The sequence below is a fragment of the Bufo gargarizans genome, chromosome 2 (genome assembly GCF_014858855.1).
Source record: "Bufo gargarizans isolate SCDJY-AF-19 chromosome 2, ASM1485885v1, whole genome shotgun sequence".
Classification (NCBI taxonomy): domain Eukaryota; kingdom Metazoa; phylum Chordata; class Amphibia; order Anura; family Bufonidae; genus Bufo; species Bufo gargarizans.
Window position 1 is genome coordinate 676,749,196 of NC_058081.1, and position 26,326 is coordinate 676,775,521.

Genomic DNA, 26,326 nt, shown 5'->3' on the forward strand with positions numbered 1-26,326 from the left:
GTCCGAAAGGACGTTCAGTGCAGCAGGGGGGAACGTGACCGATAAACGCACTAGCTCATGATAGTGTGGACTACTTCACATTTCTAAAAATGAATGAGGCATGGATCTCGGAGGAATTCAACACCTGTGATGACCACGTGTAATTTAATTTCCTCATGCCAGCCCACACATATCCGCCACCACTCAGAACAAAGAATGTTCATTGTGTTAGGTATATACAGCGGCATAAAAGTATTTTTCTGCCAGATGAATGCCTAATTTTTGGGGCCTCTACTCCAGTGGCATACAGTAAATTTTTTATCAAGTGACCACCTAATGTACTTCCAGCCACATCAACATTTGTTCTTTTCTATCCGGTGAATGCCTAATGTTTGTGGCCTGTATTCACTGGCCTGCAGTAAAATTATTATCCACCGACCATCTAATATACCTCCAGCTACATAATCACTTGTTATTTTCTGTCCAGTGAATGCATAATGTTTGGGGTCTGTACTCCACTGGCGTGTAGTAAAATTGTTATCCATTGAACGCCTAATATACCTCCAGCCACATAATAACTTGTTCTTTTTCTGTCAGGTAAATGCCCAATGTTTGGGGCCTGTACTTCCCTGGCCTGCAGTAAAATTGTTATCCACTGACCGCCTAATATACCTTCAGCCACATATTCACTTGTTCTTTTCTATCCGGTGAATGCCTAATGTTTGGGTCCTGTACTTCACTGGCCCACAGTAAAATTGTTATCCACCGACCATCTAATATGTCTCCAGCCACATAATCACTTGTTCTTTTCTGTCCAGTGAATGCCTAATGTTTGGGGCCTATACTCCACTGGCCTGCAGTAAAATTGTTATCCACTGACTGCCTTATATACCTCCAGCCACATAATAACTAGTTCTTTTCTGTCCGTTAAATGCCTAATGTTTGGGGCCTGTACTCCACTGGCCTGCAGTAAAATTGTTATCCACTGAACGCCTAAAATACCGCCAAGCCACATAATAACTTATTCTTTTCTGTCCGGTAAATGTCCAATGTTTGGGGCCTGTACTCCACTGGCCTGCAGTAAAATTTTTCTCCACTGACTGCCTAATATACCTCCAGCCACATAATCACTTGTTCTTTTCTGTCCGGTGAATGCCTAATGTTTGAGGCCTGTACTCCACTGGCCTGCAGTAAAATTGTTATCCACTGACTGCCTAAAATACCGCCAAGCCACATAATCACTTGTTCTTTTCTGTCCGGTGAATGCCTATGGTTTGGGAACTATGCTCCACTGGCCTACAGTAAAATTGGTATCCAGTGACCGTCTAATCTACCTCCAGCCACATAATCACTTGTTCTTTTCTGTCCAGTGATTGCATAATTTTTGGGGCCTGTACTCCAGTGGCCTACACTAAAATTGTTATCCACTGAACGCCTAATATACCTCCAGCCACATAATTGATATGGATTTGGTCAATCTCAGACCGTATGTGGTGATCTGCCATTGAGCCTAATTAAGGGAATGCGTGCACGCCGGAAGAATAAACTGACAATCTGTTCAGTTGGAATGCTAGCAAGATTCTCTGCCTTTAATAGGGCTGGTTGATGCCTTATATAGGACACACAACAAAGGTTTACATAGGCAATGTGCTATAGTACATTTGGCAGTTCATGATTGGCTGGTTCCATATAAGGTCGTCTTCTTCCAGGGTTCTTGTCTTGTGTACACAAGGTGGGTCCCAGATGGAGGAGTCATCTTAGTTTCTGTAAGCTTCACTCGGGGGAGGAGAGGAAGAGCTGGCAACCATTTTGAGTAATGAATGTATAGGCAAGTAAAATGAGCATTTTATAATTCTCTCACTGTCCCTCACATAATCACTTGTTCTTTTCTATCCGGTAAATGCCTAATGTTTGGGGCCTATATTCTACTGGCCTGCAGTAAATTTGTTATCCACTGACCATCTAATATACCTCCAGCCACATAATCACTTGTTCTTTTCTGTCAGGTGATTGCCTAATCTTTGGGGCCCGTACTCCTGTGGCCTAAAATAAAATTATTCTAGGCTCCAGCAGAGCACATTTTTGAGAGTTTCCCTTTAAGAAGCATAAAAATGGCCCCTGATTAAAATACATGTTTTTTTAATGGGAATTTGTGCTATCCCCCTCTGGTATGTCAGTGTCCATGTTGTCGGACTATTTGTACACTTTTAGTAAGTATTTAGTGGCTACATATATGACCTAAAGATTTTTCAGGTTCGTCTGCCATTAAAGTGAATGGGGACCACCGGGAACACGTGGTTCGCGAACATTTGATCGCAAACGCGTGTTCGCGAAACGTCCCGGCTGATGTTCGTTCATCACTATTCCTGAATTCCTGCTGGATCATCCAGAAGAAACTATAGCTGATGTCTTCAGTCTTCTAGAAGCTGACAAAGATCCAGAGATTCGTCCTGAAGTTAAAACCCTTGTCACCAGAATTGAACAAAGACTCGTCTTGGGCTGTCAACGCTTTGAATGTTTTTCAAGTGGATAAGGCTTGTACACACCATCGCAAGGTTAGTCCATATTGCACACTGCTTTCACACGATGCCCACCGATGTTCAATTTCAAGGTTGGCACATGTGCCAAAAGCTTCTTTCTGGAAAACACTTTGCTGAAATTGAAATGGTCATAATACGCAGTGTACAACAGGATGTCTGGCTTAGAAATTAAATGTATCCGTGACAAGAGGGACATTCCACAAAACAGTCCAATTGCTAACCTGAACCCATTCATTGATAGTTGGGAGAGCAAGAACTGAATCCTCTCATTATACCTGTTCGCCATCACATCACCACTCAGCTCATATGGCACTACCATGAAGGGCTTGGCACCAAGGTAGACATTTCACAGGGTATGCCATAAGAGCTGCAGGCCTACACTGCACAGCTGTGTTTAGTGCCGTAAACTAAGAGGTAAACATCAGCAACAGCAAATTTCAGATTTGCCAGCTGACAGGTTAAGTACTGACCCACCTTTCACTCATGTTGGTCTGGATGTCTTTGGATCATGGATGGTAACAGCCTGCAGAACTCGAGGTGGACAAGCAAATAGCAAACGATGTGCACTGCTGTTCACTTGCGTGCAGTACACATTGAAGTAATAGAATCAGTCAAGACACTAAGTCAAGTCACTAAGTCAAGACACTAAGATCTGACTGTGGAACTAATTTAGTTGGAGCCTGTCGAGAGTTACAGCTTAACTCTAGGCCAATCCAAGACCTTTTAGTTGAAAAAAGCTGTACATGGATTTTCAATCTTCCTCATTCTTCCCACATGGGTGGCTCATGGGAGAGAATGATAGGCATCACACATAAAATACTGGACTCTATGCTTATGGACTTGAACTCCACAAGACTTACCCACAAGATTCTAACCACCTTCCTGGCAGAAGCATCTGCCATAATCAATTAAAGACCACTTGTTCCAGTGTCTACAGATCCAGAAACCCCAACTATCCTTAACCCAGCTACTCTGCTTACCCAAAAGCTTGGGTCTGTTCCTGTTCCACCTGGAAACTTTAAAGCAGGAAATCTGTGCTATGACCAGTGGAAGCGAGTACAACACCTCACCAACTGCTTCTGGAATCGTTGGAAGATGGAGTATCTTTCTACTCTGCAAGGACGCAGGAAATGGCAACGCCTGAACCCTAACATATAAGTTGGAAATCTTGTTCTGCTCAAGGACCAGCAAGCCGAAAGAATCGAGTGGCCTATAGGAGTTATTGTAAAGAGTGTTCCTAGTGATGACAGTAAGGTACGCAAGGTGGAGGTGAAAGTTGCAAGACAAGGAACTGTAAAGACTTTCATCAGACCTCTCACGAACTTATTCTGCTCTTGCCCTTTGGAGAATGAACTTGCTTGCGTATGCTGCTGGATCCTACCTGTGACTTCATGAAGGAAGTGTCTTGAACTTTAATCTATACAACTTGAAGCCTTACATTATAGTTGTTGCATTATATGCATGTTCTCTTTTATGTCTTTCAGGTCTTCAAGACATCAAAGCAAATTGCACTGTTGTTTATTTGCAATTGTATAACTATCGTTATGGTGTAAACAGTGACATTTACAATGCCATACGGGGAGTATACTGTTACACGGTTAATATTTACATTAATGTAGATGGGAATTTATATAGTTTATTCTTTGAACCATTTCCTATGGACATTTCAATAGTTAGCTATATGCTTTTTTGGTAATGCACTTGTTTTTCCATGTTCCCTTCCCTGAGATCTATGACACATTTCCTTTATATGTAATGCTCCACCCTTTTTCTGGAGTACTGCACTTCCTGTATGGATGCAGCTAACAGGACACATGTAACAGGGACACATGTATTCTGCATGGTACGCTAAAGAAAGTATAATCTTTTGACCACATAATACTGAAATAAATTTATTCTGCTGTATCCTGTTTTATGATGTACAGAATAAAGCAACTTTGTGGATGAACACTGTTGTGGTGGGTTCAGCTATCTGATAAGGATTGTTATATCTGCTTATACAGGCCAGGCATAGAGGTCTCACAAGGGATAGATCACTATCACAACAATCAAAGTCAGAATAAGTATCCCTATTTAGTGGATCCACAACTTGCAGACCACAAAATGGACATGGTTGTGTGTAGATGCACAGTTCAGTAGACAGTATCATACAAGATAGGATTAGATACACAGCTCAGCAGGCAGCATCACACATGAGAATCTTTAATACAGGAAAAGTAGACTGTATAACAGATGATAGATTTAGATAGACAGGCCCACCAGATAGTATCTGACATGATAAGTGAGAACCCGCTGCCCCATGTGACCACTCCTTTCGAGGACAATGTCTAAGCACACCCCTCGTTCTTCACACAATACCTTTGATGGTGAGTAGAGACTTTTCCAAGGGGAGTACCAGGTGCTACCTCAGAGGGGAATTGGAACACGAGGGAATCAGGACCAGAGTGTGAACCCACTGGACTAACCTCCAGGTGACACAATACACCCAGTGGATGCTGGGAGGCCAGAGGCCGATCAGACGAAAGCATAGTCACTGAATGAAGGCAGAAGTTAGGACAGTCGGCTGTCAGGCAAAGTCTGTAAAATGTAATCCGAAGTCCCATAAACAGAATGACAAGAACCAACAGAACACTTTCGCTCAAACAGAAAACTAGACTAGCTAGGAACCTAAGTTGATCCTGTACATTCCTATAGAAGGAGGCGCCCTTAAATACCTCCTGCAGACCAGCTATAGTCAGGGGAAGATAAAGGGTGTGCACAGGCAGCCTCACAAAGGGAGGAGAGACATGCCTGCACACACCCCAAATACACACAAGGAAATCTGGGCCAGAGTGCAAGCTCTGCTCAGAGACAGGAGGGAAATGCTAGATGCAGGATTGCAAACCACAGTAAGAACCCTGCTGCCCGTGCCTGTCAGCATGGCGTGCAGCAGTGGGAAGGAGTAAAGAAGCTCAGCGCCCGTACCTGCGTGTGGGGACAGAATCGCAGGTACAGGGAGCTGGGCTAACAATAAGCTTAGATACACACCAGACAGTATAGTGCAAGATGGGATTAGATACACAGTTCAGCAGGCGGTATCGCACACAACAGACTATGTATCAGACTTAGCAGGCTGTATAGTACATGATAGGATTAGACACACATGTGATTTGATGTGCTTGCTGTTCAAGCTGTTTATTGCACTCTGGAGATGGTGAGGGAAGAGCCTGTGAGCAATGGGATTTAGAAACTGATTGAGAAATATAGAATAGACTTGCAGGAGTCATGTGTGGTTGTAGTAAGATGGCCACAGGAGGTATAGTGGGAGTAGCTCCTGCAGACTGATCAGTGTGGAGAAGCATAACCAGCCTGTGACTCATCACTGCGCAGAGCAGCTACGTAAGCAGGAAGGGAAGAATGTAAACTGATCTGCCAGGGTAGTCTGATACCCAGACCGGGAGAAATAAAGCACAAACATGAAAAATGGTATGAGGGCATATATATGCATGGTGAGTGGTGTTAGGAGCACATAAAAAGAATCTTGGTTTTGGGCCCGTTCAACCTCTTTAAGTATTTTCTTTTTCTTAATTCCTGTAGAACCCTTTTAAACTATTTGGGTATTTGGGCATCACTATTCTGAAGTGGCACTGTGTTGATGCCCTAATGGGCCTCACCATTGTGTGGGGGGCACAAAGAGACACCTGCACTGCATATGTGCCAGGGGAAGGGAAAATAATACCGTCTGTGAATTCAGTGACCCAGGGGATGACATATCCCCATTTGTTTCTGTAAAGTACCCCTGTGCCGCATTTCTAAGAGTGAAATAGAATCCGTTAAATCTATCTGTTCCATTGTGGGGTGACATATTTAAATTTTTTGTTGCAAGGTACCCCTGAGGCCTGTACTGTACATGTGACAGGCAGGCACATAAATTCAGCAAAACCATCTGTTACATTGTAGGGGTGACATATCCACCATTTTTTTATGTAAAAAAAAACCTGTGCTTCATCTGTGAGAGTGAAATATAATCATGTTTCAGACCCTTTTTTGGAGCCAATAAAGTACCTTTTTGCCCTGTGCTGCATTTCTGACAGTCCAAACATTTTTGGGTTGCTATAAAGTACATTTGCAGCCAGGGGCAGGGAGGCAACTGACCCCCAGGTCGCCCTGAAGCATGGTAAAAACAGCCACTGTCAGAGTCAGAGGACCAAGAAGCGGTGAAGGCTTTGTACTCACTACTTCCTGGCCCACGGCTGTCGGCTGTGCAGGGCTGCGCACAAGCGTAAGGTGCTCTGTGACATCAAGCTGTGTGCAGCCTCGCACAGCCGACAGCAGATGCAGATTGCTTTGGAGGAGAGGAGCGGCAGGCCAGGAGCAGGAAAAAAAGATTTATTTTATTTTATATTTAGGCTGATGGACACTGGGGGCTGGTGAGGGCACAGGGGGCTGATGGAAAGGTTGCTGGGGGCATATGAGAGGCACTGGGGGGCACATGAGAGGCACTGGGGGGCACAAGAGGCGCTGGGGGCACATGAGAGGCGCTGGGGGCACATGAGAGGCAGTGGGGGCTGATGAGAGGCAGTGGGGGCAGATAAGATGCACTGGGAGTAGATGGAGAGGCTGCTGGGGGCTGAGAAGAGGCACTGTGGGCCGATTGAGAGGCTGCTGGGGGCTGAGAAGCTACTGGGGGCTGTATTCCTGGATTTGCCCCCCAGGAATAAAGCTGCCAGCCCTCCCCTGTTTGCAGCCTACACTGCATTCCTGTCAGTAAACCATTAAATGCCACTGTTACATTTTTGGGCTTCAAATTCCCATTTTTGGGTGTAAAGTACCTCTGAGGCCTGCACATGTGACAGGCAGGCACATAAATTCAGCAAATCCATCTGTTCCATTGTAGGGGTGACATATCCACTATTTCTTATGTTAAAAACCACTATGCTTTATTTGTGAGACTAAAATATAATCACAGTTAAATCACTGTTTCATTTAGGGTTAAAAAACAACCTTTTTTTGGGCAGTAAGGTACCTTTTTGCCCTGTGCTGCATTTCTGACAGGGCAATAAAGCCGCCAAATACTGCAGTTACATTTTTTGCAGTTACAAAAATTTCAATTTTTGTTGCTATAAAGTACATTTGAGGCCTACACTGAGTTCCTGTCAGTCAAATAAAACCATTAATACCGCTGTTACATTTGTGGGCTTCAAATTCCAATTTTTGGGTGTAAAAATATATCTGTTCCATTGTAGGGGTGACATATACACCATGTTTTATGTTAAAAATCCCTGTGCTTTTTTTTTTTACGGGGGGGGGGGGGGGGGACAATAAAGTACCTTTTAGCCCTGTGCTGCATTTCTGGTAGTTAAAGAAATACAGTTAAATCCATCTGTTTCATTGTGTGTGAGAAAAAAACTTTTTAAGTTTAAAAAAATTATCTGTTCCATTGTTGGGTGACATTAACCCATTTTCCCCATCCAAAAACTCCTGCTCTGCCTAGGTGACAGGGACCTAAATTTCTAAAATGTGTCTGTTCCATTGTTGGGTGACATTAACCCATTTTGGCCGTCAAAAAAACGCTGCTCTGTATTGTTCATAAGGAACTTTATTTAGTAAAAACGTCTATTGCTTCGGTGGGTGACCGCACAAAATGAGCCCTGGTCGTGGTGCTGCTGGTGTTGGTGGAGCTCATGTTCCAGGGAGAGGACGTGGTCGATCTGTGCCAGCTGCACGCCCAAGTGAAATACCTCCCTCAGGTGCGAGTAGGCGACAGAACCTTCAGCGTTATTTGGTAGGCCCAAATGCGGCTCTACGAATGGTGAGGCCAGAACAAGTACAGGCGACAGTAGATTGGGTGGCTGACAGTGCCTAGAGTTCCTTCACATTGTCTCCCACCCAGTCCCCTGCTGAACGCTAAGAGTTGGCACCTGCTGCCCATGGCCATCAGTCTTTCACCTCACCCCCTTGTGAATCAGCCAAACAGTCTGAGCCCCAAGTCATGCAGCAGTCTCTTATGCTTTTTGATGACTCTGCTGGCAGGGTTTCCGTGGGACATCCACATAGCCCTGCCCCAGAAATGGAAGAGATTGAGTGCACTGATGCCCAACCACTTATGTTTCAGGATGAGTACATGGGAGGACCACCGCAGCTCGTCTCGGATGATGACAAAACACAGGTGCCAACTGCTGCAGCTTTCTGCAGTGTGCAGACCGACAAGGAAGGCAGGGGTGAAGACTGGGTGGAAGATAATGTGGAGGACGATGAGGTCTTCGACCCCACATGTAATCAAGGTCATGCGAGTGACCTGTGTAGTTCGGAGGAAGAGGCGGTGGTCGCAAAGAGCCACCAGCACGGCAAAAGAGGGAGCAGGGTGCAAAAGCAGAGCAGCCATCCCCTAGACAGTACGCCTGCTACTGCCCACCGCAGCAAGGGACTGAGCACACCAAAGCCAGCTCCAAGGAGTTCCCTGGCATGGCAGTTCTTCAGACAATGTGCTGACGACAAGACACGAGTGGTTTGCATGCTGTGCAATCAGAGCCTCGTGCTCACGTTCTCAACCTGAGCACAACCTGCATGACCAGGTGTCTAAGTGCAAAGCATGAGCTGCAGTGGAGTAGACACCACAAAAAACAAGAAAGGTCTCTGGCTTCTCCTGCTTCCTCTTCTGCTGCAGTCTCGACCTCTTCATCCCCCACTGAAGTGACAGTGGCACCTGCCACCCCGCAAACAGAGGATGTGGCAGCAACACCACCACGTCGGTAAAGAGCATCTCCACAATGTCCCATGGAAGCGTTCAGCTCTTCATCTCCCAAACACTGGCCTTTGAAATGCTGTCATACCGTCTGGTGGACATGGACAGTTTTAAGAATCTGATGGCGGTGGCTGTCCCACAGTACGTTGTGCCCAGCCGCCACTACTTTTCCAGGTGAGCCATCCCTTCCCTGCACAACCAAGTGGGGGACAAAATGAGGTGTACACTGCGCAACGCCATCTGTGGCAAGGTCCACATAATTACGGATACGTGGACTAGTAAGCACTGTCAGGGACGTTATAGCTCCCTAACAGCACACTGGGTAAATGCAGTGGCGACTAGGCCTGAGGCGGATAGCAGTTTGGCACATGTCTTCCACCACCGAAGATTGCAGGGCGTTTCTCTTTGCCTCCTGTTGCTTCCTTCTCCTCTACAGCCTCCTCATCCGGTCAGCGTAACACTTTCAACACGAACTTTAGCACAGCAAGGGGGAAGCGACAGCAGGCAGTTTTGAAACTTATCTGTTTGTGGGACAAACCCCACACCGCGCTGGAGCTGTGGACGGACATGAACAACAGACCGATGAGTGGTTGGTGTCAGTGAGCCTCAAGCCCTTGGATGTGGTATCCCTTTCTCAGGCTCCTTCTCCGGCATGGAACCCTGATTCCCCATTACCTGTGATCACCATGGAAAGAGCATAAAAGAACATTGAAATCTGCTAGAGAAAATATCCAATTGGATCGCGGACGTAACGGGCACGTGCGACATGGTGCAGTAGTATGTGTGCACACGCCTACACGTACTGAATGACTGATCTGCCCCCTTCAACTTCTGGGTCTCCAAATTGGGTACATGGCCTGAGCTTGCCCTTTACGCCTTGGAGGTGCTGGCCTGCCCTGCAGCCAGTGTATTGTCTAAACATGTGTTTAGCACGGCAGGAGGGGGTTATCACAGACAAGAGCAGCCGCCTGTCCACAGCCAATGTGGACAAGCTCACGTTCATTATAATGGACTAGGCAGGGATCCCACAGGACTTGTCCGTACCTTGTGCAGAATAGATTTGCATACCGGCCTCACCCAGCCATTGTTGTACTCCAGCGCACTTTCTCTTTGTTTTTATTTTTTATATTTCCCAATGTTTTAGGGTATACCCAAATTTAAACAAAACAAAAAAAAAAAACTGTGTTGGCTACCTCCTCCTCCTCCACCGCCGCTTCCACCTACACCGCCACATCCACCGCCTCCTCAACCTCCTACTCCATATGGACCTTCTCCTCCTAGACAGGGCCGGACTGGGACATAAAATAGGCCCGGGCATTTTTGACTAGGCATTCCAATCACATGACCCCCAACAGGCCCCACCCCCTTGCAGTCTAGGGGTGACATATCAAGTGCCGGTCTGTCAGGGTTCTAGTGCAGTATGCATCAGCCTGCTCAGATGACCAACGCTCGTTTACACAGGGGCATAGCTATAAATGACTGGGCCCCATAGCAACATTTTATTTATTTTTTTATGAGCCCCCTCCTCCCGGATCTCCAATGTGTGTTTTGCGGATCTACACAAAACATGGACACTATATAGAAAATTCCTTTTCTTGTCCATGAATAGGAAATGTTCTATTTTTTCGGGAAAGCAATTGCGGACCCGGAAGTGCGGATCTGCAATTGCGGATGCAGGCAAGACATAGTGTGTCCCCATAGAAATTAATAGCAAAATGCGGAACAGAATTTCGGACGTGTGAATGGACCCTTACCCCTACACCATGCAGTACAGAATGCATTATAAAATCCATACCCCATGCCATACAATATACAGTATAGAACATACACCATGCTGTACACCAGGCATGGCCAACCTGTGGCTCTCCAGCTGTTGTAAAACTACAATTCCCACCATGCCCTGCAGTAGGGTGAGAGCTGTTGGCAGTCTGGGCATGCTGGGAGTTTTGCAACATCTGGAGAGCCTCAGGTTGGCCATCACTGCTGTACACAGTATAATCCATACACCATGCCGTACATTATACACAATAACCCCACAGTATAGGTGTTATTACATACAGCAATACAAAACATACAGGTCCTTCTAAAAAAATTAGCATATTGTGATAAAGTTCATTATTTTCTGTAATGTACTGATAAACATTAGACTTTCATATATTTTAGATTCATTACACACAACTGAAGTAGTTCAAGCCTTTTATTGTTTTAATATTGATGATTTTGGCATACAGCTCATGAAAACCCAAGATTCCTATCTAAAAAAATTAGCATATTTCATCCGACCAATAAAAGAAAAGTGTTTTTAATAGAAAAAAAAGTCAACCTTCAAATAATTATGTTCAGTTATGCACTCAATACTTGGTCGGGAATCCTTTTGCAGAATTGACTGCTTCAATGCGGCGTGGCATGGAGGCAATCAGCCTGTGGCACTGCTGAGGTGTTATGGAGGCCCAGGATGCTTCGATAGCGGCCTTAAGCTCATCCAGAGTGTTGGGTCTTGCGTCTCTCAACTTTCTCTTCCCAATATCCCACAGATTCTCTACGGGGTTCAGGTCAGGAGAGTTGGCAGGCCAATTGAGCACAGTAATACCATGGTCAGTAAACCATTTACCAGTGGTTTTGGCACTGTGAGCAGGTGCCAGGTCGTGCTGAAAAAAGAAATCTTCATCTCCATAAAGCTTTTCAGCAGATGGAAGCATGAAGTGCTCCAAAATCTCCTGATAGCTAGCTGCATTGACCCTGCCCTTGATAAAACACAGTGGACCAACACCAGCAGCTGACATGGCACCCCAGACCGTCACTGACTGTGGGTACTTGACACTGGACTTCAGGCATTTTGGCATTTTCCTCTCCCCAGTCTTCCTCCAGACTCTGGCACTTTGATTTCCGAATGACATGAAAAATTTGCTTTCATCCGAAAAAAGTACTTTGGACCACTGAGCAACAGTCCAGTGCTGCTTCTCTGTAGCCCAGGTCAGGCGCTTCTGCCGCTGTTTCTGGTTCAAAAGTGGCTTGACCTGGGGAATGCGGCACCTGTAGCCCATTTCCTGCACACGCCTGTACACGGTGGCTCTGGATGTTTCTACTCCAGACTCAGTCCACTGCTTCCGCAGGTCCACCAAGGTCTGGAATCGGTCCTTCCCCACAATCTTCCTCAGGGTCCGGTCACCTCTTCTCGTTGTGCAGCGTTTTCTGCCACACTTTTTCCTTCCCACAGACTTCCCACTGAGGTGCCTTGATACAGCACTCTGGGAACAGCCTATTCGTTCAGAAATTTCTTTCTGTGTCTTACCCTCTTGCTTGAGGGTGTCAATGATGGCCTTCTGGACAGCAGTCAGGTCGGCAGTCTTACCCATGATTGCGGTTTGGAGTAATGAACCAGGCTGGGAGTTTTTAAAAGCCTCAGGAATCTTTTGCAGTTGTTTAGAGTTAATTAGTTGATTCAGATGATTAGGTTAATAGCTCGTTTAGAGAACCTTTTCATGATATGCTAATTTTTTTAAATAGGAATTTTGGGTTTTCATGAGCTGTATGCCAAAATCATCAATATTAAAACAATAAAAGGCTTGAACTACTTCAGTTGGTGTGTAATGAATCTAAAATATATGAAAGTCTAATGTTTATCAGTACATTACAGAAAATAATGAACTTTATCACAATATGCAAATTTTTTTAGAAGGACCTGTACAGGGTAAGGCTATTTTCACACCTGTGGCAGTACGATTCGGCCACCTAATTAGGCAGAAAATGCAAGGAATTGACTGGACACAAAGCACAGCATGCAGCGGTTTATGTCCCGTTGATTCTCAGCATTTTTTCCAGATTGTGGCCGAATCTCTGCCGTACACCATTATAGTTAATGGGGCTGGCGGGCATTCTGTCTGCATCCAGCAGTGCCGGATCCAGTGAATTCTCAGCTGGAACAGCCTGCCAGGATCACTAACGCAGATGTGAAAGTAGCCTAATACAGCGCCCCATACCTCTTATATCCAGTGACGTCTCCTCTGATGTAGATGTTCTCTTTCTTCATCTTCTCCATTCAGACCAGACCACCGTGATCATTTCTTTCAGCCATCTCACGTCTCTGCAGAGTTTGACAGACATCTTAGTTTCCTACTTTTCCATCATCCTCCAATTAACATCCCATCATGCACCCCCAATACTGAGAAGCTATGCTCCGCAAAACTATACTGCAAAAAGAACTGTGCTAAGCTGATGCTGTGCCAGGGTGCCCCCAAAGAAATGGTGCTCCCAAAGTCCCAACAATAGTAATTATTTCTTAGCCAGAGTGCATTTAGTAGTAATAGTGCTCCTACAGTGCCCCCAACAGTAGTTGTGTCCCACAAGTAATAATGCTCCCATAGTCCCCCAGTTGTAATAAAGCCCACCATAATGCTCCGATAGTAATAATTCTCTTTATAATGTGTGACAGTAGAACCCCCTCCCTATAATGTGCACCAGTACAAAAAATGCCCCGTTGTGTGGCAGTAAAAAAAGAAATACTTCTTCTTAGTGCCCCCAGTAGAGCCAATGTCCCCAGAATGCCCTCATTTGTATAGGGCCCCATAGTGCTTCCCCTCTTCTCCATAGTGCCCCCCATATTGTGCCAGTATACAGGGCCCCCATATTGTGCCAGTATATTGGGCCCCATAGTGCTTCCCCTCTTCTCCATAGTGCCCCCCCATGTTGTGCCAGTATATAGGGCCCCATAGTGCGTCCCCTCTTCTCCATAGTGCCCCCCATATTGTGCCAGTATATAGGCCCCCCATATTGTGCCAGTATAGATGGCCCCATAGTGCTTCCTCTCTTCTCCATAGTGCCGACCCCCCCCATATTGTGCCAGTATATAGGGCCCCATAGTGCTTCCCCTCTTCTGCATAGTGTCCCCCCCATATTGTGCCAGTATTTAGGGCCCCCATATTGTGCCAGTATAGATGGCCCTATAGTGCTTCCCCTCTTCTCCATAGTGCCGACCCCCCCATATTGTGCCAGTATATGGGGCCCCATAGTGCTTCCCCTCTTCTGCATAGTGTCCCCCCCATATTGTGCCAGTATATAGGGCCCCATAGTACTTCCCCTCTTCTCCATAGTGCCCCCCATGTTGTGCCAGTATTTAGGGCCCCATAGTGCTTCCCCTCTTCTCCATAGTGCCCCCCCATATTGTGTCAGTATATAGGCCCCCCATATTGTGCCAGTATATATGGCCCCATAGTGCTTCCTCTCTTTTCCATAGTGCCCCCCATATTGTGCCAGTATATAAGGCCCCCATATTGTGCCAGTATATGGGGCCCCATAGTGCTTCCCCTCTTCTCCATAGTGCCCCCCAATGTTGTGCCAGTATATAGGGCCCCATAGTGCTTCCCCTCTTCTCCATAGTGCCCCCCCATATTGTGCCAGTATATAGGCCCCCCATATTGTGCCAGTATAGATGGCCCCATAGTGCTTCCTCTCTTCTCCATAGTGCCGACCCCCCCCATATTGTGTCAGTATATAGGGCCCCATAGTGCTTCCCCTCTTCTGCATAGTGTCCCCCCCATATTGTGCCAGTATATAGGGACCCATAGTGCCCCCCCATATTGTGCCAGTATATAGGGCCCCATAGTGCTTCCCCTCTTCTGCATAGTGTCCCCCCCATATTGTGCCAGTATATATGGCCACATAGTGCCCCCCCATATTGTGCCAGTATATAGGGCCCCATAGTACTTCCCCTCTTCTCCATAGTGCCCCCCCATGTTGTGCCAGTATTTAGGGCCCCATAGTGCTTCCCCTCTTCTCCATAGTGCCCCCCCATATTGTGTCAGTATATAGGCCCCCATATTGTGCCAGTATATATGGCCCCATAGTGCTTCCTCTCTTTTCCATAGTGCCCCCCATATTGTGCCAGTATATAGGGCCCCATAGTGCGTCCCCTCTTCTCCATAGTGCCCCCCCATATTGTGCCAGTATATAGGCCCCCCATATTGTGCCAGTATAGATGGCCCCATAGTGCTTCCTCTCTTCTCCATAGTGCCGACCCCCCCCCATATTGTGCCAGTATATAGGGCCCCATAGTGCTTCCCCTCTTCTGCATAGTGTCCCCCCCATATTGTGCCAGTATATAGGGACCCATAGTGCCCCCCCATATTGTGCCAGTATATAGGGCCCCATAGTGCTTCCCCTCTTCTGCATAGTGTCCCCCCTATATTGTGCCAGTATATATGGCCACATAGTGCCCCCCATATTGTGCCAGTATATAGGGCCCCATAGTACTTCCCCTCTTCTCCATAGTGCCCCCCCATATTGTGCCAGTATATAGGGCCCCCATATTGTGCCAGTATATGGGGCCCCATAGTGCTTCCCCTCTTCTCCATAGTGCCCCCCATGTTGTGCCAGTATATAGGGCCCCATAGTGCTTCCCCTCTTCTCCATAGTGCCCCCCCATATTGTGCCAGTATATAGGCCCCCCATATTGTGCCAGTATAGATGGCCCCATAGTGCTTCCTCTCTTCTCCATAGTGCCGACCCCCCCCCCATATTGTGCCAGTATATAGGGCCCCATAGTGCTTCCCCTCTTCTGCATAGTGTCCCCCCCATATTGTGCCAGTATATAGGGACCCATAGTGCCCCCCCATATTGTGCCAGTGTATATAGGGCCCCATAGTGCTTCCCCTTTTCTGCATAGTGTCCCCCCCCCCCATATAGGTCCAACTTTTTTGCGAAGTTTGGCCGAACCCGTCGAACCCAAACTTCCAGGTGTCCTCTCAACTCTACTGATGTCACATTGTTGGTTGAAGAAATAACACTTTTTGTGCTAGATACTGTACAACATTTGCAGTCTGCCTGCATTTCTGGCAGTCAAATAAAACCAGTAAATACTGCTGTTACATTGCTGTTTGACAAATTAAAAACATTTTGGACAGTGAAGTATTTGTATTAAATTCACACTGTTGTGTGACCTCAAGAAATTTTTTCTCTTTATGACACCGGCACAGCCCTACTGTCAGTGAACTTAATTGTTGACTATTGGTGGTTACATTGTCGCCTGACAAAAAACATCGGTTAGTTTGGTGGGTGAAACAAAGAATGAGGAGAGCGTCAAATAAGGGACATGGTCGTCTGTTCCATTCTTGGGTGACATTTTACCATTTTTGCCGTGAATAAATCCTTGCTCTGCATAGGTGACAGAGACCTAAATTTCAAAAAATTTGTCTGTTATATTCTCAAGTGACATTTTACCATTTTTGCTGTATACAAACCTCTGCTCTGCCTAGGTGACAGGGACCTAATTTTTGTAAAATCGTCTGTTCCATTGGTGGGTGACATGAACCCAGTTTTGCCGTGAATAAACCCCTGCTCTGCATAGGTGACAGGGACCTAAATTTCTAAAATTCGTCTGTTACATTGATGGTTGACATTAACCCATTTTTGCAGGTCAAAAACCCCTGCTCTGCATTGCTGACAGGGAATTAAATTTAGTAAGGCTCCTTTCACACCTGCGTTCAGGTGTCCGCTCGTGAGCTCCGTTTGAAGGGGCTCACGAGCGGCCCTGAACGCAGCCGTCTGGCCCTAATGCATTCTCAGTGGAGGCGGATCCACTGAGAATGCATCCGCCTGCCAGCGCTCAGCCTCCGCTCCGCTCAGTGAGCGGACACCTGAACGCTGCAAGCAGCATTCGGGTGTCCGCCTGGCCGTGCAGAGGCGAGCGGATCCGTTCCGACTTACAATGTAAGTCAATGGGGACGGATCCGCTTGAAGATGACACCATATGGCTCAATCTTCAAGCGGATCCGTCCCCCATTGACTTTCAATGTAAAGTCTGAACGGATCCGCTCAGGCTACTTTCACACTTAGAAATTTTTCTAAGTTATAATGCAGACGGATCCGTTCTGAAGGGATGCAAACGTCTGCATTATAGGAGCGGATCCGTCTGATGAAACATCAGACGGACCCGCTCCGAACGCTAGTGTGAAAGTAGCCTAAGACTGTTGGTAAATCAGGGGAGGGCAGGGGGAAGAGACTTCTCTTCTTCACCAGGGGCCCCCGTTTTCCATTACCTTACCTATATTCTATAAGAAAAACACTAACAACGTGTTAACTCTTTGCTGGGAGGTGATCGGCCACAGCTTTTATTATCAGTATGTACAGTGCTGCCCATAATTATTCATGCCCCTAGCAAATTTTGACTTAAAGTTACTTTTATTCAACCAGCAAATAATTTTTTGACGGGAATCGACATAGGTGTCTCCCAAAAGATAATAAGATGATGTACAAGAGGTATTACTGTGGGATAAAAACATTTCTCAGCTTTTATTTACATTTGAGCAAAAAGTGTCCAGTCCAAAATCATTCATACCCGTCACAAACTGTCAAACTGTGGGAAAATCCAAAGTTGTATACTTTTCCAAATAGTCCAAGCTGTTCTAAAGCATCCTAATTACCCTGATTAATTGGGAACAGCTGTTTTAATCAACTCAACAGGTGAAAAACAGCAGCTCTCTGCAGTTGGTTTGTGGACAGTCATGGCTAAGACAAAGGAGCTAAGGAGCTCAGTGAGGACCTTCGGCTGCGCAGTGTGGCTGCTCACAAGTCAGGAAAGGGCTACAGGGCCATTTCTAAATGTTTTCAAGTTCCAGTGGCTACAGTGCAAAGTATTATTAAAAAATACAAGATGTTCCGCACTGTGGAAAATCTCAGAGGACGTGGTCGGAAGCCAAAAGTGACACCTGTGCTGGCCAGGAGGATAGTTAGAGAGGTGAAAAAGAATCCAAGGATCACCACCAAGGCCATCCTGGTGAATTTGGGCTCTGCTGGTGGCATTGTCTCAAGGCAGACAATCCAACGGACGCTGCACACTGCTGGGTTCCACGGATGCAGACCAAGGAGGACGCCACTTCTCCAGATAAGGCACACAAAAGCTTGCTTGGCCTTTGCAAAAGCTCATCTGAACAAAGAAGACTTCTGGCCTTCTGTGTTATGGTCATATGAAACAAAAATTTTATTGTTTGGTCACAATGATGTTCCCTTCATTTGGCGTAAAAAAGGAGAAGCCTTCAACCCAAAGAACACCATCCCGACTGTCAAACATGGTGGTGGGAACCTAATGCTTTGGGGGTGTTTTTCAGCCAATGGACCAGGGAACCTAATCACAGTAAACGGCACCATGAAAAAAGAGCAATACATGAGGAAGGACAACCTCAGGCAGTCTGCAGAGAAACTTGGCCTTGGGAACCAGTGGACATTTCAGCATGACAATGACTCACAACACACAGCAAAAGTGGTGAAGAAATGGTTAGCAGACAACAACATTAACGTTTTGGAGTGGCCCAGCCAGAGTCCAGAGGGGGCTCAGTGGAAGCACAAGGCGAAGGCTGAGGAGGAGGATAAGGTCGCCAACGCAGCCGAAATGTGGAAAAGTTTTGTCAGCACGCCACAACAACCAGCACCACCAGCTGATATGCAACGTCTTAGCAGGAGGCAGCATTTCAGCAACATGGTGGAGCAGTATGTGTGCACACACCTACACGTACTGACTGATGGGTCTGCCCCCTTTAACTTCTGGGTCTCCAAATTGGGCACATGGCCTGAGCTTGCCCTTTATGCCTTAGAGGTGCCGGCCTGCCCTGCAGCCAGTGTATTGTCTGAACGTTTGTTTAGCATGGCAAGAGGGGGTTATCACAGACAAGCGCAGCCGCCTGTCCACAGCCAATGTGGACAAGCTCATGTTCATTAAAATGAACCAGGCAGGGTTTTCACAGGAATTGTCCATACTTTGTGCAGAATAGACATGTATACAGGCCTCACCCAGCCATTGTTTTACTCAAGTGCACTTATTGTTCGTTTTCTTTTTTTGTATGTCCCAATATTTTGGGGGCTACCGCAATAAAAAAATAAAAAAACTCTGTTGGCTACCTCCTCCTCGTCCAAATTGAAATTAGGGTCTAAGTTATCCTTTAAGCCACATTCTTATCAATAAGATAAGGATTGAGCTTCAATGAGTGTTTACAAGGTCAGAGAGCAGAGATAAGGAACCCGTCAGCTCCCTACCTGACGGAAGAGAGAGAAAAATTCAGATCCTGCTAATAGAGCATCTCAGCTCTGTACCGAGAAAAGGGCTCCATATTTTTAATAAGCACCAATTAATTGATTTGTACCTCATAATTAGTTCATTGCAATAATAAAAAAATGTAATAAAAAAATGCCCCCAAAGGTGTACATAGCCTTAAAGTTCCATACGCTACTTCAATTATCAGAGAGACACAAAATGGAGATTAACATGTATACAAAATGGGGGATGAGTATTTAGCCAAGTTGTCCTCACCTTAACACACCTGAAACACGTGCTGGGAAGGGCTATATGTGTTGCATTGTGATATCAAAAAGGGCTATGCAAAATTACAAACTTGGTTCTGCTGCATCTGGACAAGCATATAGCATATGTAGCATATAATAATGGCACTCCTGTAGCACCTTAGAAGAGAATCCTGACTGAATGTGCACTTATGAACACTCATATTGTTTCCACACATTCCTGGTCCTCAAAATTTCAAATCGGAGATCACACTTTCAAAAATAACTGCACACAATACAAACAGAAGGCACCAGCTTTGCTCTTACATATGCCCTGTTACACCTGAGAACACACAGTATCATTAAATTGGGCTTTACCGAGGTTAATATCTACCTTAGGCCTCATGCACACGACGTTGTTTTGATACGTATCCGAGGCACAGTTTTTGCGGCTAGCATGCGGATCCATTCACTTCAATGGGGCAGCATAAGATGCGGACAGCACTCCGTGTGCTGTCCGCATCCGTTGCCCTGTTCCGTGGTCCACAAAAAAAATATAACATGTCCTATTCTTGTCCACGCTTTGCGGACAAGAATAGGCAGTTATATTAAAAGCTGTCCATGCCGTTCAGCAAATTGCGGAACGCACACGGACGCCATCCGTGTTTTGCAGATCCGTGGTTTGCAGACAGCAAAACACACAACGGTCGTGTGCATGAGGCCTCACCCTTAGCTAGGGTTGGCTTGCGGTAGTCATTTTAAACTTATTTTTTCTAATTTTTGTTATCTTTTAAGGTGGAGTAAGAGGAGATACCCTGCTTGATTTTGGCACAGGACCTAGCATTTATCACCATCTCTCAGCCTGTGAAGTGTTTGATAAAATCATTGCCTCAGATTTACTTGAGCAAAATCGCGCAGAATTACGAAAATGGCTGAACAAGGATCCAGATGCTTTTGACTGGACTCACATTATCAAATGTGTATGTGAGTTGGAGGGAAACAGGTAATTTATTTTTAAGCTTACACCATCTAAATAGAGTTGAGCGGACACCTGGATGTTCGGGTCCGACGTGTTCAGCCGAACTTCACAAAAAAGTTTGAGTTCGGGACACAAACTTGACCCGAACTTGACCCCGACTCCAAACCCCATTGAAGTCAATAGGGACTCGAACTTTGAGCAAATGGCTCTAAAAAAGTCATGGAAAGGGCTAGAGGGCTGCAAATGGCAGCAAAATGTGGTTAAGAGAATGGCAAGCGCTCTGCAAACAAATGTGGATAGGGATATCACTTAAAATAACATAAAATACGCAAAAAATATATAATCTTGATCTAGGAGGATGAGGTCCATATGAAGTAGGAGGTTGAGGAGGTGGTGGATGTGGCGATGTAGGTGGAAGCGGCAGTGGAGGAGGAGTAGATAGTGCAGCCAGCCAGTCGCAGGGGCAACACGTGAGGTGCACGGTGGACCGATGAGGGGCCAAATCATATAACACACAGTTCATCAGTTTACTCGCGGTTAGCAGATAGCCTCCCTGGGCTGGCTGCACAGTGTTGAGGTGGGCAGCACGAAATCCTCTGGGGCACGCTCTGTGGTAGGAAGCATCAGCCAAGATGGTGGTTGAGGTGCCCTTGATGTTAGGGGTGCTTAGGGTGCTTGTTGTGGGTGAGTCCCTTGATGGTTTTTGTCGTGACGCCAGTACCGTAAATGGTGGTGCAACCATAGTTAGTAATAATGAGGTAGACAGTGTTAAGATGCAACTCACAACTTTTACTTTGGATGTCTTTTAGTTGCAGTAGCACAAATATGCAGTCTCTAGATGGTACAGAGTTAATTCTGCAAATCCACTGTTTTAGGCTTGTCAGGTTTCTTGTTTTTTTTTCGAGCAGTGGGTTAGGTGTACCTGGTTCCCTTAGATGCTTTGGATCCTATTCCTTGTCTTTCCCTACAAGCTGAATATCTTGGACAGGAAAACTCAATTGTCTCTTAGAAGTTTGGGGTGGCTGCCTGAAGCTATAAAACCTCCACCATGCAAAGGTGTCTGTGGCCCTCAAATATGGCTCTTATAACGTGTGCACACATACTGCTCCACCATGTCGCACGTCCCCGTGATGTGATATTCTCTCTATCAACTGTCGATGTTCTTTTATGAGCCTACCATGGTGATCATTGGTAACGGGGAATCAGGGTTCCAGGCCAGAGAGGGAGCGTGAGAAAGGGATGCCACATCCAAGAGAGTCAATGTATGAAATTTTATGTGATCGAGTGGAAATGTGGGACAAATTATTGAAGCCGAAGCTTTCAAGTAAAGGGGGCACACGGAAATTACCCTGCTGCCGCTTTTTTGACTCTAGATAACTTCTGCCCTCTGTCAGCATGTCCCTCTGACGTCCACGATCCAATTGGATATCTTCTCTATCAACTTTTAATGTTCTTTTCTGCGCCTACCATGTTGATCACGGTTAGCGGAGAATCAGGGTTCCAAGCCGAAGAAGGAGCGTGAGAAAGGGATACCAAATCCAATGGCGGCAATGTGATCGAGCTGAAATGTGGGGCAAGTTATTAAAGCGGAAGGATTAAATGAAAAGGGCAAATTAACGATGAATTTTATAAATTTAAGTCCCTGTCACCTATGCAGAGCAGGGGGTTTTCATCGGCAAAAATTAGTTAATGTCACCCACCAATGGAAGAGACGATTTTTTAAACATTTTGGGCCCTGTCAAGTATGCAGAGCACGGGTTTATTCACAGCTAAACTGTGTTCATGTCACCTACCAATTAAACAGACAATTTTACAAAAATTAGGTCCCTGTCACCTATGCAGAGCAGAGGTTTATTCACGGCAAAAATTGTAAAATGTCACTTGAGAATGTAACAGACGAATTAGTGAAATTTATTTCCTTGTCCACTAGGTGGAGCAGGAGTATATCACAGCCAAAAATGTGTGAATGTCACCCAACTATGTAACAGAAAAATTTGTGAAATGTATTAACCTGTCCACTAGGTAAAGCAGGGGTATATCACAGCCAAAAATTGGTGAATGTCACCCAACTACAGGTCCTTCTAAAAAAATTAGCATATTGTGATAAAGTTCATTATTTTCTGTAATGTACTGATAAACATTAGACTTTCATATATTTTAGATTCATTACACACCAACTGAAGTAGCTCAAGCCTTTTATTGTTTTAATATTGATGATTTTGGCATACAGCTCATGAAAACCCAAGTAAAAGAAAAGTGTTTTTAATACAAAAAAAGTCAACCTTCAAATAATTATGTTCAGTTCTGCACTCAATACTTGGTCGGGAATCCTTTTGCAGAAATGACTGCTTCAATGCGGCGTGGCATGGAGGCAATCAGCCTGTGGCACTGCTGAGGTGTTATGGAGGCCCAGGATGCTTCGATAGCGGCCTTAAGCTCATCCAGAGTGTTGGGTCTTGCGTCTCTCAACTTTCTCTTCCCAATATCCCACAGATTCTCTATGGGGTTCAGGTCAGGAGAGTTGGCAGGCCAATTGAGCACAGGTCAGTAAACCATTTACCAGTGGTTTTGGCACTGTGAGCAGGTGCCAGGTCGTGCTGAAAAATGAAATCTTCATCTCCATAAAGCTTTTCAGCAGATGGAAGCATGAGCGAATTATTGGTGACCCCACCGGGGCCTACCAACCATTCCTCCCCATAACACTTCCTTCATTAACCCTTTCACTTCCCCCTTACCAATAAGACACAGAGACTTGAGTCGGATTTAAATCGGCCACAGCAGCCGTTATTTATTAAACAAAAATACAAATAATTTAACAATGAATTCCCCCAGCCGAGGGAGGTCCTAGAAGCCCCAACATGTATACATCCAGCACAACCACTCAGTGGACCATCCACCTTGCCTCCAGCCGTAAACACCCAGCTCGGAGCCACCAAACTGATGGATGCCCTCACTGATTAACCGAGTGCCCAATCCTGAGAGTCCAGCCCCACCATTGAGGCCCTCTCATTCTCAAGCAGCAACCCATTCCACCAGCTCCGAGGACCTCCCCCCGCCTCGACTGCCGCGACATACCTCACATGCAACCCCCACCAGAAACCCACACCTACCCAACCCCTACCACTGCTACCTCCCCAATACCTACTCAAGGGAGGGTGGGCGGGCGCTTTTTTTCCTGGCTCTAAAATGGCCCCCCAGCTACCGCCCCTTAAATAAACTACCACCTAACTCCACCTACGCTAACCCGCCCCTCCGCTTCCCGCCATACATTAACCCTACCTCTACCAGGCCCCTGGCACCAAATTCCTCATGAAGGCCTACCCTTAAGGTAAACCTATAGTCCGGCCTTACTTGAGCGAATTATTGGTGACCCCACCGGGGCCTACCAACCATTCCTCCCCATAACACTTCCTTCATTAACCCTTTCACTTCCCCCTTACCAATAAGACACAGAGACTTGAGTCGGATTTAAATCGGCCACAGCAGCCGTTATTTATTAAACAAAAATACAAATAATTTAACAATGAATTCCCCCAGCCGAGGGAGGTCCTAGAAGCCCCAACATGTATACATCCAGCACAACCACTCAGTGGACCATCCACCTTGCCTCCAGCCGTAAACACCCAGCTCGGAGCCACCAAACTGATGGATGCCCTCACTGATTAACCGAGTGCCCAATCCTGAGAGTCCAGCCCCACCATTGAGGCCCTCTCATTCTCAAGCAGCAACCCATTCCACCAGCTCCAAGGACCTCCCCCCGCCAACAACGCGCAACTTGACCACTCCAACCTCAAGACTGCGCGTTCCTCCACATCTCCAATGCCCTCTCAATTCCACCCTGTAGTCCCAAGGACCACAGATCAATCCCGACCGCATTAAGGTGAACCCCATCTGCTCTCCAAAACCCCCCAAGACCCGACTCAAGATCCACGTGCCTAACCACCACCGCCCCACTCTTAGCCACAAACCGTCCAACCGCCCTGTTCACCTTGATGCGAGCCCTGTTCACCGCTTCCACAGACCTCGCCTCCCTCCACGTCTTCCTAGGCACAATATCCGACCACACCGTTATCATGTGTGGGAACAATGACCACAGCCGTAAGAGATCAAATTTGATATCCCTGATCAATTCTCTAGCCGGCCTAACCCCCAAATCGTTGCCCCCGACATGAAGCACTAAAATCTCCGGGGCCCTGTCTAACCGCACAAAGCGATGAACCTCCCTCAACACACCGCCCCACAACATACCTCTAGAACCCAGCCACTTCACCACCGCGACATCCCTGCCAAACCCCAACTGACGACCGTTCTCCCGAACATCGGCCCGCAACGCCCCCCAAAAAACGAACGAGTGTCCAAGAATCCACACTAGCGCCGGACCGGAGCCTGCAATAAAACGCAAACAAAAGAAAACACATCACTAACATGGTCGCCGACACCACTTACAACCCACCCAAACACACATATGACCGGAACCTAACAGATTCCCACCGCCCTATCCGTTTAATAACCTCGTCACTTAACGCTAACCTAGCCGCCTCAGTTGCCGCCCCAATTCTGAAGGAGTGACCCGTGAAGTCTGCTGGGTCCACCCCCACCCTTACCAAACATTTTTTAAACACTGCCACAAACTGAAATCTGGACAGAAAAGAACCATCACCGTGCCTCAACAGCGGGCCACCCTCAAAGCACACCCCCTCCCTATACACCCGCAAACATCTAACCGGACATAAAAAACACTCCGGGACTGAAAAAAGAGTAACATACCGCCCTTTTCCTTCCACATCCGTTTTAGACGACCGCAACCTGACCACCACCCTGTCCAGAAACAACTGCACATCCTCCCCGCATAAACCCCCCGCGACCCTGACGCTCCTAGACACCAATTCCCCCAACCGGAAAGCCCCAAAAAATGCCAACGAAAATGCCAACCGAAACAGGCTAACCTCCCCTACAGAAGTACAAACCAACCCAACCTGTCCCCCCAACCTCAACAGCAACGAGAACGACACTGGCCTCCTATGATCCTCTGTCCGCTGCCCCCTCCTCCAACCCTTCAAAACCTGCCTCACCAAAAACGTCTTGGTAACATCAACCATACCCCAAACGCCAGACCAGCTACACACTTGTTCAGCTGTGCCACCGACCAACCCTGTTCCTTGCCCTGCCCCAAGAACAACAATAGAGGTATCTCCCCCTCATCTACCCCCATCCCTAACCCCGAACACCACTGCTCCCATTCCCTCCAAGCCTTCCCATACGCAGCCCACGAACCCGCACTCAATGACGCCCGCAACAACCCCGCTACAGTACCTCCAACAGACCCCACAGCGACCCCGGGCACTCCAGACCTTCCGCGTCCGCCTCCGGAGCCAACTGCCGAAACCGCTCCCACTGCAAACGAGAAAGAGCATCCGCAATGTTGTTAGAAGCCCCGGGCACATGGACTGCTACCACCCATGCATTAAACGACAAACAAAGCAACACAAGATGCTGCAACAAGCAAACCACGGGCGGCGACGAGGCCGTCAAACCATTGATCGCCTGCACCACCCCCATGTTATCGCAATGAAACCTTACCTTCTTGTCCCTGAAACTGTCCCCCCACAACACTACCGCAAGAACAATGGGAAAAAGTTCAAGAAGACACAAATTCCTGACCCACCCCCGCTCAACCCAAGACTGCGGCCACCGAGCTGCACACCACTGGCCATGACAATAAGCCCCAAACCCCACCCCGCCAGCCGCATCCGTAAACAATTCAAAATCGAAACTATCGACCACCTCGCCCATCATCAATGTCCTACCATTAAAATCCCTCAAAAACCCAGCCCAAAC

At 46.7% G+C, this 26,326-nt stretch overlaps 1 protein-coding gene across 1 annotated transcript in view; it reads left to right on the forward strand.

The window, feature by feature from the left end:
* Nucleotides 1-26,326, forward strand: part of LOC122928945 (nicotinamide N-methyltransferase-like) — a 257,832-nt gene that overhangs the window by 190,522 nt on the left and 40,984 nt on the right. The window contains exon 3 of the mRNA XM_044282291.1: nt 20,305-20,512. Within this exon, the coding sequence (XP_044138226.1) occupies nt 20,305-20,512 (208 nt within the window). The remainder of the gene's footprint in view (nt 1-20,304; nt 20,513-26,326) is intronic.